Genomic DNA, 14,802 nt, shown 5'->3' on the forward strand with positions numbered 1-14,802 from the left:
CCTACTGATCTTACAAGTATTGAGTGTTTTACTCATGTGGGATGCTTCCATGCAACAGGACTGTAATTTGGATACTGACAAAGAAAAAACAATACAATGGCAGCTCGGTATAACCCGTTTTCCTTCCAGCATACTTGGTTTTGTGGAAAAGCACACAGAGAAGGATGGGGCATGTGTCCCTCAATATATTACAAGAAAAGGTTCTGCGGGGAATACAAAGTTTCCATTTTCATTTAAACTCATTCAAAGACAGATTAATTCAATGACTGTTGGGAAGTACCAAAAAAAAAAAAAAAAAGCAGTCCAACCGGGGGAGTGGGCAAAAGCAACAAAACACTAACAGACCAACATCAATACAACACATGTTGGGAGTATGTGAGGTCCACCTAGTAGAAGTTGAAGAACCTGTAAATAGATGATCAGATGGTAGCCTTACAAATCTGGGAAACAGTATCCTGATGTGGAGCCCTCCCAGATCTGGTGGAGTGTACCCTGACATTAAAGCGTTAAATATAATTCTTAAACCCACAGGCCTAAATGATGATCTGTCTGAGCTTGTGCAAAAATAAATGAGAGGCAGGTTCCCCTTCATGGGTACAAGCAGGAATGGCAAAGGGAGAGTGAGTATTGCTAAATAAAGCAGTAGCTGGGAGGTAAATACGCACAGCATAAACTACATCCAGGCAATGGAGGTAAGTGTCCTTCTGATGAACTGGAGATAATGTCCTGGTTGAGGCCAAAGCTACCCTAGGGAGGCAGGAAGTTCTAGGCTTTAACACCATCTTGTCCTTGTATAAAACCAGGAAGGAGACTTCACAGGATAAAACAAGCAAGACACTCGTCAGCTTAGACACATATCTCTGATAGGTTCAAAGGTGTTAAAAGAACTACGTTAGACCCCACTGAGTAACTGGGGAGTGCACAGTGGAGCCACATGGAAGACACCCTGAACTTGATTAATGAATGGGAAGCTAGTGGTCTTTGGAACAAAATACTCAGTGCTTAGATTTGACTCTTAATAGTACTCAGGGCCTATTGTTGATGCAGACCTGATTGCAGAAAGGTCAGTATTAGTCCCACAGAGAATTTTCTGGAATTAAATTTTCTCTGCTCACACCAAGTAAAGTATGCCCTCCACATGCAATGATCATCCTTTTGGGAAATGGATTTCCTTGCTTTCACCATAGTGGGAACCACCATTTCAGAAATAATATTGTCCCTCAAGACCGGTTCATTTATGGCAGTAAAGTCAGTGCCCATAAAGCAGGATGGTAAAATGGTCCCAGGGACAGAATAGTCACCAAAGCATCTACTAGTATTCTGATCAGGCAGAGTACCTCTGTGCCAGTCTAAAGCACTGGAATACCCACTATCTCGATCCCGTAGGAAAGAAGAGGAAGGAGATTCAATGGAAGAAAGCTGTAAATCAGGCTGTACTGATCCAACTGAGATAATAGAACATTCACTGATTACACCACACATGTAAAGTATCACCACAAACGAGTGAGAACAATAATTCTAGAGGCATAGCTCACAATTAAAGTGATTTTAAACCTTTAACTTTTTTTTTTTTAATAACAAACATGTTATACTTACCTGCTCTATACAATGGTTTTGAACAGAGCAGCCCCAATCTTCCTTTTCTGGGTTACCCTACTGGTGCTCTTGGCTTTTCCAGTCCCTCTTAGTACCCCCCCTAGCAAGTGGGTGGTACCCAAACCCGCAGGCTGCATCCATAGACACAGACCATAGGGTTTCTCCCCAGCCCCCTCCTTCATCATAGGACTTGACTGACAGCAGCAGGAGCCCATGGCTCCGAATGCTATCAATCTGACTAGTGGAGAGGGAGAGAGAGGAGAGAGCTGCTTCTCTTGGACACAGCGCTGGATCAAAATCCGGCTCAGGAAAGTATGAGGTGGGGCTGGGGGGGGGGGGGAATCCTGGACACAGAAGGTTTTTTACCTGAATGCAGAGAATGTATTAGGGTAAAAAACATGAGGCTTTAGAACCACTTTAACTCTAAAATGGTAGTCTATAATGGCTTTTAAAGGGTCACTTATGGACAATTTTAGTTACCATTGTTTGTCACCATTTCACTGATGTGTATAACAATAAATCTTGACATGTTAGGTATCTATTTACTTGACACAACATCATTTGTTATACTTTACCAAAAAATTGGGTTTTATATTGTGTTTGTATGCACTAACTTTCATTAAAGGGTATTTCCTCCTGAAAACCTGCTTTAATAAACAGATGTGCATATATGGTGCTACAAAAACAAAATTCAGGGCCTCTGCTTTTATAAAATATATAATGTCTGGAAGTTCTAAGTAATTTTCTAGCAACAAAATGCTGATTTTAACATGGATGTCAAAAATGAGACAGCAAGTGGTTAACCCCCCCCCCCCCCATATACCCCCATTGGTAATCAGTTGCACATTACATGCTCCCGCACTGTTCTTTCTCCCCAAGCCAGGATTTTAGTTGTATTGTGGCAATAACTCCTGTCAGTGAATGAGAACCCCAGCAGGTGACCTAAGTCCTATGTCACACTGGCCCCAGGTACACAGTGAAATTGTTGGAGCCAAAATCTACAAGAATACAAGGCCTTGAAAGGACCAAGGGGATGGTGTTATGGGGGTTTCAGCCTATCATCTGAACATACAGCGAGCAGATAAAATGTATTTGTGTAGGCTCACGTAGATGTAGTGCTGGAAAGCAGCCCAGGAGAGTCCTGTACTTCTGTAGACCCCTTAGCGGAGCAGTGATGATGTGTGACTGCTGAGGCCTGTTTACAAACTGGAGCATGCTAGGAATAAGAAGGGTTATACCAAGCAACCACTTTTTTTGTTTGCCAGTGTGCGAATACTCTTGTAGACAGCAGTATAACCCAAAAGTTTTGAATTCCTTTGTCCCTGAATGAATGCTAAATAAATTCTATTTGTGTCGGGATAGACCTGTGCATTGGAAGAAACTCTTCATGGATACCTTTAAGTACATGAATAATGGGAATTTGTACTCACCGTAAAATCCATTTCTCTGAGTTCATTGATGGACACAGGGCTCCATTAATCTTGACTATAGGGTTATATCGCCTCCTGCAGGAGTAGGACTAGACAGAAAAAAAAACTTGGCTATGCCCATGGGCCGTCTTTAGCTGGTATAAAACCCCTCTCTGATATAGTTATTCAGTTTAGTAGCAAGCAGTATTAAAAAAACTCCTTAGAGGGGTGGGTGCTGTGTGCATCGATGAACTCAGAGAAATGGATTTTACGGTGAGTACAAAAATCCCATTTTCTCTTTAGTTCATCGACAGACACAGCGCTCCATTAATCATGTCTATAGGGACCCCCAAAAGCAGTGGCAAAAGGAAAATGATGGGTGGGGGAAAAAAACCCACGGCTAAACATAAGAGCCCTTAACGAGGACACAGGAGCCCCATCTGAAATACAAATTTAAAGAAAAACACACCTCAAGAGTGAACAGCCCCTCCTAAACAGCAGCCTGCAAAACCTTGCGGCCAAAAGAAGCATCCGCAGATGCCAAAATATCTACTTTGTAGAATTTGGTGAAAGTATACACCGACGACCAAGTGGCTTCCTTGCAAACCTGAGATATTGACGCTTGATGATGAAAGGCCCATAAAGTACTAAGCGTCCGAGTAGAATGCGCCGTGAACTAGACAGAAACAATCTGAATACCTATATCAGAGAGGCGGTTATATACCAGCTGAGGACGGCCCATGGGCGTAGCCAAGTTTTTTGTTCTGCCTAGTGCTAATCCTGCAGGAGGAGATATAACCCTATAGTCACGATTAATGGAGCGCTGTGTCTGTCGATGAACTAAAGAGAAATTCGAGTAGATGTTACATCTTTATGCCAAGGGTAGTATTCTGCTGAGAACCCATCTTGCCTATTTGTGCAATTTGTTCAATATTTTCTTACACTTTGAGTGTAGGAAAATGCAATACGAAGTGATTATATAGGACTAGAAGACCTTATCAGAAGAAAGATGCATTTAATCATATAACAGAGAATTCTAAACATGTATAGGAAGATGTGCTTAATACACCATAGAATATACAGACATGGAAATATCAATAGAAAAATCTGTGTACAAAATGCAGAGTAAATTACACAGATACAGCCCAGGATTATAGGGAGAGAGATCTATGTACTAGCATTTATGTTTTATTGCCCCTCCTTCCTTTTATAGAGGCTGATTGACAGCATAGTACTTCTCAATGCCCTGCCTACTTTAAAGAACAAAACCCAATTTTTGCCTCCTCAGCTGCTTCTTTTGAAACATAAGGCTTCATGCACACTATGCTTTTTGCTAACTCCCCTAGACTCCTTTCCTCCTGGCAGCAGCATTTTGGCAGAAAAAACACTTGACGCCTGTAAACTCTTGTAACGTGTATAGGCGTAGCAAGTGCTTGGGCCTTAATTCATTTCATTAGCCAGAGTAATAACTTATTGAAATGGATTAACGCTAATGGATTAAGTGCTAAATGTGTCTAATGCTTTTAGGCCCCTAAAGTGTTTTTTTGCCAAAACTGCTGCTCCTGGACACACTGGAAGTGTGTTTTTTTAGCTGCCGCTACACGCCTCTGCCTCTAAACTCCTCCAAAGGTCTATGTGTGCATGGACACACAGGCTAACATGCAGGGGCATTTAGAGGCAGGAAAAAAGATGCCAAACACTCCTAGGGGCAGCAGAATAAATGTCCAGTGTGCATGAGGCCTAAAGCAGACCAACAGGATTATGTGACTTAATTTAATAGAGGGTTTTTTTTTTTTTTTTAGCACGGTCACAAATTAATTTTAGAAGTTTAGTTTTATAGGCTCTCTCTTGAACCTTTCTTATTCTGGTGGCTTGACTTCTGATTTAAGGCTCATACCACTGAAAAAAAAATTGTGTGCTTAGTAGGGGCTGTGGCTTTTGTAAACATTCTAGGATTGAGACCGTAAAATCTCTGCACCAAGCAATTTCAGCTTCTCCCACATGAGTTCCCAGCACCTCCCACCTTATGTGGTCAGTGCAAGGTGGTCTACCTGTTAGATTCTTTTACATTATGGACAAAGCTGAAAGAAATGACAGACCTCTGCTGTTTAATCAGGAGTAAGATTTGAGGTGGGAGTGAGGGGCATAGCTGATCGGGATCTCAATCTGGGTGAAACTGCAGCTGCAGTTTTTAAGAAATGCAAAAAGACTAATTTGACTAAATACACCAATCTTAACCCATAATAGACACATTCATTTTTGGTTGAGCAGCCCTCTAATGAAAGCATAAATGGATTGAGTAGCTCACCGGATTGTCTTGCAGCAGATGATGCTCTTGCAGCAGATTGTGCTCTGTGATGTAACTGTTAACCACACTGCAGAGGGCTTCCTCCGGCCACTCGTCATACCAGTCTATAGTACAGCAGTTGACCAGAGATGGGTGAGATCGGCAGTGTTCACGTAATGTCTGTCCTGCAGGACTCAGGGCAAGGACCACGTGTAGCTTCGAACGAACCCGCTGCAGCCAATGAGAGGTTTGGTAATGTCACATTATTTTACAGAGTACTTTGAATTTCAAAATATGGAAAGACAAAGATGGGGAGACACTAACACTAAAATTACTCATATTCCTAAAGATCTGATTAATAGGCAATCAGGTCCCTGTCTAAAGAAATGGCAAACAGCTCAATTAGTTTATTCCCAGTGATGTGCATAAAATATAACAACTACCTATACTTTTTTTTTGTAGTTTTGGATAGAGTGGAGAAGGGTTAGAATCTCCATCGGGTTTTCTTCTCCTGGCTGTGTCCTTGTTGGGCAGACCTTATATCACTATTTATCCAAAGGCACCAGTATAAATGCAATAACTTCAGATTTCCTGTCCCCTTCAGTGGATTGAAAACAACATCCTGCACTGTCAAAAACAGCAAAAACTTATAGTAATGAAAATACTGCATGCATTATGCTTTATGGTATATTCAAATGATGGTGCTGCATTGGGGTGTGTAAATGTTGTGTTGCACATAACATGCATTGCGTTAAGGCAGCCTAATAATTTTGAAAGGCCTGGCAATGCAGCCAAAAACAGACATGCATAAATGTATTCACATTGTAGAAGCTCTTTCACAATACAGTGCACTGTGCCACAACATGCACTATTTTGGTGCATTGCGGTATGTTGCACTATACAGCCCATTCAATATGAATGGTTTGAAACGCACCTTAATGCATTAAAATTTGGGTCATGCTGTATTTATGTCAAGCGCACCACAATACATATCCAGTGCAGTACCTTGCATTGCGGTAATGCGTGCATTTTAACGTGTATTACCACAATGCAATGGTGTGATTGAACCTGAAGGATACAGTGTACACACAATTTGGTGAGTAGGCAAAGTGGGCAAGAAATCTTGCAGGTGGGAATCAGTGGTGGTAAAGGACATAAAGTCAGTCTCATGGATAAGAAGGACTATAAGGCTTGTCTACTCTGCTTATACTTTATCTTCTCCAGTTCCTCCTTTCTCCATCAGCAGCACAGTGAGAGCAGCAGTACATAGCGTCCTTAAAATGTTACTGCTCTACAGTGGCAAACCTATCGCATTTGGCACCTAACCCCTCAGTAGTAGAAACCATTATTCCCCTCCACCAGTACAAATCCCTCAGTACATACAACCCTTCCTCTGCAGTACAGACCTCTCAGTACAGTAACCCCCTATCTCCTCCAGTATAAACCCCTCAGTAGCAGAATCCCCCCATAGAGACAAGCACGCCCCCCCCCCCCCCAGTACAGAAACTCTCATCCTCTCTGTAGTACATTCCCCTAAGTAGAAAACCCCCCCTTCCCCCCAAGACAGACTTCTTAGTACAGACAACCCCCACTCCAATACAGACCCTTCAGTAGTAGAAACCCTCCTATCCCCCAGGCACAGAACCTTGAGGTAAAGGGGGGCAGGGACCTCGGAACCCCCCCCTCCCCCAACTCACCAGCAGGAGCTAAGAGTGAGAGGTAGTCTTGCTCTTGGCTCTGTTATATGAGTGGAGAGGAAAGGAGACTTCCTTCGACTCGGAGCTCTGCAGTCACTGAACCGGGGGCTGTGGACTAGCTGGGGGTGCTGCATTTGCATAAAATTTATTTTTATCTGTTTTGTGGCACTGCAGGGCAACGCCATGCAACACAAAAAGAAAGAAATGTCAGGCAGCCCAAGCACCCCCTGCAAGTGTGCACCCAATACAGACTGCACCCTCTGCACCCCCATTAGTATGTTACTGCTGCCCTTGGTCACACTTACATGTGATCCTGAGCTGCCATGTTTGAAAGAACTGAAAGAGGTTCTAAAACCTAAGGGTCCTTTCACACGAGCAGTCCGCTTGGTGGACTCCCCTTTGCTCAGCGATCCGCTGATCCCCACTGAGCAGGCGGGTGACAGGTGTGTCTCTGCTCACTGTGCAAAGACGGACCTGTCAGAGTCCCGCTGTCCTCTATGAGGAGATCGGATGAAAACAGACCCCCTGTCTGTTTTCATCTTATCCCATCTGATCCAATCCTCTAGATGAATGGAAAATAGGGTCACCATCTGTCTGGATATGGCGGACAGGATTGGATCGCATAGCGGCAGGTTTTAGCGGACATGTGAATGCTGACAACTGCAGCTCCTTAGAGGTGAATGGAGGGTCTGATCAGGTCTGCCTGAAAAACTGACAGGTTTTTCCTTATCGGAAAGCTCATGTTAAAAGGGCCCTTATGGTTTTTTGCACTAATGCATAGAATGCATTAAGGTAAAAAACCTTCTGTTCTGCATGTGTCCCCCCAGCCCCCCGTTACATTTACTTGAGCCTGATTTTGATCCAGTAATGTGCAGGAGAGCAGAGGCTCTCTTTGCTCTCTCCCTCCTCACTGGACAGATTGATAGCAGTGGGAGCCATTGGCAGATTGCTGCTGTCAATCAAATTCTGTAATGAAGGACAGAGCGCGGGGCCTTCACAAGTGCCCCATAGGAAGCGGCTTCCTATCACCGAAGAGCATATATACCCCAATAGAAAAGGGTTTTCTGTGTAGAAGAGGTAGTCTCTTTATAGAGGTCTGGCACATCCCCTGCTGAGTCGCACCTGGTGGTAATCAGCAGGGAGCATTACCTTTGCCACTTGCAGACCAGCTCTAGCTCTGACTCAGTAAAGGGTATGACCAACCTCTGCAGATAGATCACTCCTTCCACACAGAGAGCAAGGATCCTTCTCTACAGCATGCTGTGGGGTTAGACTGTGCGCACCTTTCTATGCATTAAGGTGAAAAACCTTCTGTGCTGCAGCTCCTCCCCCCACTGTCGCTCTCCTCATTGGACAGATTGATAGCAGCAGGAGCCATTGGCTCCCGCTTCTGTCAATCAAAAGCTGTGACGCGGGGGACGAGGTTGAGTCCCGATGTCTGTGTCAGTGGACACAGCAGCAGGACTCGAGAGCGAGCCCGTACAGATGCCCCCATAGAAAACAGCTTTTCGAAGAGGGGCCTGGAGCACCGGTGGGGGGGACCCCAGAAGAAGAGGATCGGAGCTGTTCTGTGCAATACCATTTCTGGATGTTTTCCAATTAGGAAACAAGGTAGATTTTACCTGATTTGCAGCTTCTAATTAATACTGGAAGAATAAACAGTTTGAGTACAGGAGAGGAGTGAAGGGAAGGTTGGAGTTCAGCCTTAAAAACAGACACACACTGTCTATGTACAGCATTGAATTAACATTAATCCCACTTCTACAGAGAGGATTAATCTACCTGTAGGAAGAAGGTCAGCATAGACTCTGCACTGTCAGACATGTTGGCTTCTGCAGCCTCTGTTTGGATCTCCACAAACAGACCATCCAGTTCCTCCTTGTCAAACAAGTCAGGAACTTCTCCTGAATTCAAGATGCTGTTTATATCCTCCAGGAAAGAACCCTGTGCAAAGACAAAAGTATACAGTATATACAGTAGTTACCAAGTGCCTAGAATCAGTCGCTTTGGTTGGAACCTGAAGAGCGGATAATGAGAAGTCATGAAAGGTTCATGAGTTCATCAAACGAGACACATATTATGAATAGTATCTGTTGAAACCGCTGCATCCCAAACAAGTCTTAAGCCAAAGCATTTATTTCATTTTAAATAGAGAAGAAAAGAATAATATTCTGCCCATTGGTTTTTTTTTGTCATCTGTCACAATAGGGAATTTTCCCTTTACTTTTCCCAGTGGGGACACAGACCTAAAAAAAACTTTACAGAGATTCTAACCTTTTGCTATATATCCATTTTAGACTATCCTGTCCAAAAGGTGACAACAATCCTGTGTCATTTTACTGCAGAGCAATCAGCGTTGTTTTAGAAAGAGATAAGGTGACAAATCTACTGGCAGGATCAACAGCTACCAAAACCACAGGTGGGACTTACAGTACATCACATATGCCATCGATTGATTTTGCCCATAGTTTTATTTTACACATTTTATACGAATAAAAGTGAACCACTGTAAGCATATATGGTTTTTCCCAATCAATATAACTGTCACTTTTGATGGACAGTTTAGTCTGCATGTACATATGGAGAAAATTATAAATAAGGCATGTAAAATAAAAAATAAATTCATATCTAGAAATACTATCCCTACATGTTTTTTTTTTTTTGTACTCCATACAGTTACCTGTTACAAGATCTTTCCCAATAATGAGCCTTTAAATAAATTAAATGTAAACTAGGTCAAGAAAGGGTTAAAATGTAATCACAAGCAATTAAATCTTGCGTACAGATGAGCCATTAACCACAGTAAAAGGCAGTTTATTTGTTAGTAATGATTAAATACTAAGTAGCTTAATTGATCCATTAGATTAATCTCACCGCCACGTGAGCTGAGAAAAGACTGTTTTTTCACTTTGTGAGGATAACATGGCGGTTGAAAAGCTCTTTTGTTTTTCCTCCATATAGAACATCAGAATTCCAGTCATTTTAATGCGGAAATTGTCATTCTTTTTCAGAATTTCTTACTATGTGTGCAAAATCAAAAAAGATTTTGCTTTAGGATAAGGTGACCAGATTTTTAAAATGAAATCCAGTGACATATTTTTTTTTACTGGCAAATGGTAAACTATTTTATAAGCATATTTTCCTCAAATTATATATGCAGTGTATGTGGTACGTGTTTATGGAATGATTGTATGATATATACGTTATTTCTCACATTTCGCCTATGAGATCAAAAAATTATACTTATACTGTCTCTCCCTCTCTCTTTATACTGTATTTTCCTCTCTCTCTATACTGTATTTTCTCTCTATGATTAGTAGAGCTATCTCTTTCTCTCACTCGGGACCCCCTGGGGTTCTCTCTGTACCTCAACAATGTGGTTCTGGCTCTCTACTGGTCACGTGTAGTCTCTCTGCAGGCTGCAGCCCATGGTCAGTCATTGTGTGGCCCCTGAAGCTCCTCCCAGAGTGTGTCTGGGCCCCGCCCCCTCCCTGCTGCGTTCTTCTATTTAGCACAGCAGCCAGAACAGCCATGTGTGCAATGACTGTGCACCGCTCAGGGGGATCGGGGCTGGATCAGCACTGCAGGGGGAGAAAAGCAGTGACCACGGCCTGGAGTTGGACCCAGCGGCCGGACCAACAGGGCAAATGCCTGCAATCCAGGGACAAAACCAGGGACAGGCTTGGTCCAGGGAGAGTGTCCCTGGAGTCCCCTCTGGGGACTGTCCCTGGAAACCGGGGACATCTGGTTACCCTACTTTGGGTAGGATTGCCACCTCATCCCTTTAAACCAGGACACTCATTACTTACACAAGTTCTGTGGCTGATTAAGGTGGTAATCAAAATCACTTGGTGCTTTATCTGCATTATATTAGCCTCAGAACCTGTGTAAAAATATGTGTCTTGGTTTAAAGTGATGAGGTGCAACTTTAAAAGGACATGGCTAAATTACATATATTGATAAATTAAATTTTACCTTGATTATGTCAGAGCCTCTAATGAGGAGTACCGCGTTCTTGCCTTGCAGTCCAGCTTCCTTGAATACTTTCTTCAGCTCCTCCCTGAATTCCGCATGGCTGTAACTCTGTGTTATGGACAGCCGAAAGAGCTTGCAATCTGATATGTAGCAGGCCAAGGCTGCACTGCTAACTTTCCCTGTTCCATCCAGTCCGATCTGCACAAACAAATCATCACAATGTTATACCCAGATAGCAAGCAATTATGCTGCAAGTTTTGATTTGCTAAGCTATTGCTAGACTTGCCAGGCTTCACAAGTTTGTTGCACAATTTCAGCAAGTCGGCATTGCATGACTCCAGATCAACTTTCTTCGCAAACATTCTGCAAGTGTTCTGCAAGTTCTGTTATGCTGTGCAATAGTCATCCCACCACAGGGGTCACTGTGGCTGAATTTTCATGCTGTAGACTTGCGGAGCTCTTGCTATAGACTCACCACTGCAACTTTACTCTTGTTAGAGATTTGCCATGCAAATTTGAAAAGTGTCAACTTGAACGTGTGCTTTAAGTGCTCTGCAAATGTACAACTTGCCAGTGAAAATGTGCAGCAAGATACCAGACTTACAATTCAACACTTCCACAAATTTGTGGCAAGTTATCCTTGCTATCTGGGTTCATTATTCAATTATAAAGATCATGGAGTTTTACTCAAGATAGTAAAAAGCAAGCAAATACCTACACTGGAAGAGCACCCAGTAGGTATGATGCAATGCTTTGCCCATAATGTGAACCCTTTCTAGAGAGAGGCAGGGTCAGGCAACAGAAGAAATGTTAACTTATTGGAAGATAGGACCTAATGTCACAAGCAGATATGCCATGTTCATACCTTGTTCTCTTCCTCTCCTGCCTGGGGGGGATTTTTAGTACTTCTTTTTGCTGGTGCTCGGCCTTGCTCAAGATGGTCACGGCCAGAAATGCTAGGGGGGTGTTTTTCAGAATGATTTCTCAGCAAAATAAAGCATGGAGACAAGGATGGATGGGGGAGTCTGGTTTAAATATTAGAAAATTAAATAAACAGCATTTTTGGTTTATGGTGCTCAGATGCAGTGTAGTCCTGCTTTTAGCTTGTAACAATGTTTGCTGGAGTTAATGATCCTTGTCCTTTACTAATAATGCCACTGTTCAATATCTTGGCAGGATATATTAATTGGGGTCTTTACACGTGGCAGTTATTCTGCAAATTAGAACTAAAATTAATTTCACTCCTGATTAGGTCTATGGTAAAAAAAAAATTAAAACTGGAAATTGTCGTTATTTATCTGAGCAGTACACATCCCAAGATGAACTTATGTACAATACATGATTTCAATACCAGCATCATGTGACCTCCAGGCTGTCTGAAGACTCTAGCCGCTCTTATGATGTGCTGTACAGCTTCAGTAAAGAACACATATGTATCCTGTATAAATGGAACAGAAAGAAGATTTAGCATAGGCACAAGTATATCCATTTACTGTATGCTGGAATGATATGTGAAGTGTGCAGAGCATCCAGTGTGATGTCAGTTTATTTTAAGTTCAGGATTTTTACACTTTATTCATTGCTGTAGTTTTTTTTTGCACTGCCTAAAGCAGCTTCTAGTGTTCAAGTGTACACAGTTAGCTATTGAAAACAAATTAAAAGCTTTCAGCAACTTCTTTGAAGCCTTAGGGCCCATTTACACCACACCACCGTAGGAACATGCGTTATGCACATTGGTGCAATCCAGCACCACTCTAATGGCAGCCTAACACACCTTCTAATCAGACTTGGTTTGTAGCGCATCGCAACCTGCGGAAACATACTTAAGTGCATTGCTTTGGTTGAATTGGTTTGTTGTGGTGTGTTGGGCAGCCCATTCAAATAAATAGGCTGCCCTAGCACAACAATTTCAGGCTACGTTCACATCTTGGCGTTGCTAATTACAGGCGTTTTTTTTCAGGCGTTTTTATGGGCGTTTATTCAGGCGTTTTACAGGCATTTTACAGGCGTTTTTTCAGGCGTTTTTGTGCAGGCATTTTTAGGTTGACTAGTGACCAATGGAAAAAAATAAAAACGCCTGTAATCTGCCCAAAAAGAAGCTCATGTACTTTTTTGAGCGTTGGGCGTTTTGCTTAAAACGTCAAAACGCTCAGATGTGAACAGGGGCCATTGAAATGAATAGGATTTGTCTTGTTGGGCGTTTTTTGAGCTGATCCTAGAGCAGAAAAACTCTCCAAAAGCTCCCCAAAACGCCTACATGTGATCTTAGCCTTAAGCCTAGTACACACGCAACGAATTTCCGCCGACCGGTCGTCCATCTTTTGTCCAGAGTGGTGTTTTGTTGGTTGGAATGTGCCTAGACTGCACACAAATTTTCCCGCAAGACAAAATTCTACTTCAGAAGTGATGTCATGTGTTGGTTTGCTTTCTTTGTGTTCTTTCTTCTCTGAGCATGCCCAGTCTTGCTCATAAGATTTTTCCCTGTCGAAATCTGTACTGACTGCACGAAAATCGGACGTGTTTTGACGGAGGACAAAAATTTTAAAGCCTGCACACCAGATTTTTTTCGGCCGAAAAGTCGGAGTCGGTTGTCGGAAGCATCATACTAACAAGCCGAAAATTTGGCGGATCGGTCGTCGGACGAAAATTCCCGGCCAAATTTTGCATGCTTGTCCCACTTCCGTTCACAGCGCCAACAATTTATTCATAGGAAAACTGCATTCCATGGCCACTGAAACTATGGTTATTCTGACTTTTGTGGCTGGGCCTTCCATCTTGTCCGGGGCAAAAGACATGCCGAAACATTCCGCAGGATGTTACAATGTCCCCAGCAGGATCTCACAAGTCCTTGACTCTGGCGGTCCAATGCACAAAAAATCATCCAGATAGTGGATGACTGAGTTCACCCCCGAGACTCCCCCAACGGTCCACTCAAGGAACGAACTAAACATTTCAAACAGGGCACATGGGATAGAACAATCCATCAGCAAGCAACGATCTTCAAAGTAAGAACCTTGCCAACAACATCCTAGCAAATGAAAAATCTGAGCCGCTGGGAGCCGCCAGAATACCAATTGAACATGAGATTTAGCCATGAGTGAGCCCTGGCCGTATCTACGTACCCAGGAAACAGCTGCGTCAAATGATGTGTAGGTAACTGCACATTCCAGCGTGTTAAAACCATCATTCACTGAGCCTCCTTTTCGGATATGAGAGATGATGAATCATCTGAAACTTTCTTAGCTCCTTCTTCGGAGCTACACCCAATGGGGAAACTTCAAGACGCGGAAGAGGCGGGAAAGGAAATGATTCACTCATGTAACCCAAGGTCACTTCTTTCAGCAGCTTCTTTGACACAACTAACGGACTAACCACTTTACAACCAGCCGCTGCAGATGTACTGCGGCAGGCTGACTCGTACAGGCAAAGCGCTGTACATGTACGGCGCTCGTCTGGGACGAGCTAGGGGGAGATCGCGTGCCACCGGAGGTGCGGGGAAGCCAGTGCGGGTGTCAGGCGGCTCCTATGGCCGCCGGCCACCTGTGATCTCTTGCCGCTGACAGAGAAGGACGAACGGCTGATGTAAACACAGCCGTCCGTACTTCTCCCTAAAGTGATCACAGATGACATGTGATCCTGCTATATAGGATCACATGTCTCTGTGATGACTTCACAAGCCACGCCCCCCCAGTTAGGATCATGCCCCTAGGGTCAAATTTAACCCCTTGATTACCAGTACTGTTAACCCCTTCCCTGCCAGTGTCATTTTTACAGTAACAGTCCATATTTTAGCACTGATTACTGTAGTAATGTTACTGGTACCCCCAAAAGTGTCAAA

At 43.2% G+C, this 14,802-nt stretch overlaps 1 protein-coding gene across 1 annotated transcript in view; it reads right to left on the bottom strand.

Annotated features, from left to right (window-relative positions):
• DNAH14 (dynein axonemal heavy chain 14) overlaps positions 1–14,802 on the bottom strand; it is a gene marked incomplete at its 3' end in the record, with an annotated part of 442,814 nt that overhangs the window by 91,360 nt on the left and 336,652 nt on the right. Inside the window, exons 54-57 of the mRNA XM_082252323.1 lie at positions 12,316–12,402; positions 10,965–11,162; positions 8,772–8,933; positions 5,314–5,523 (exon numbers count right to left, since the gene is read on the bottom strand). Coding sequence (XP_082108449.1) covers positions 5,314–5,523; positions 8,772–8,933; positions 10,965–11,162; positions 12,316–12,402 — 657 coding nt within the window. The remainder of the gene's footprint in view (positions 1–5,313; positions 5,524–8,771; positions 8,934–10,964; positions 11,163–12,315; positions 12,403–14,802) is intronic.

Source organism: Pelophylax lessonae (genome assembly GCF_965119305.1).
Source record: "Pelophylax lessonae genome assembly, chromosome: 3".
NCBI classification, from domain to species: Eukaryota; Metazoa; Chordata; class Amphibia; order Anura; family Ranidae; genus Pelophylax; species Pelophylax lessonae.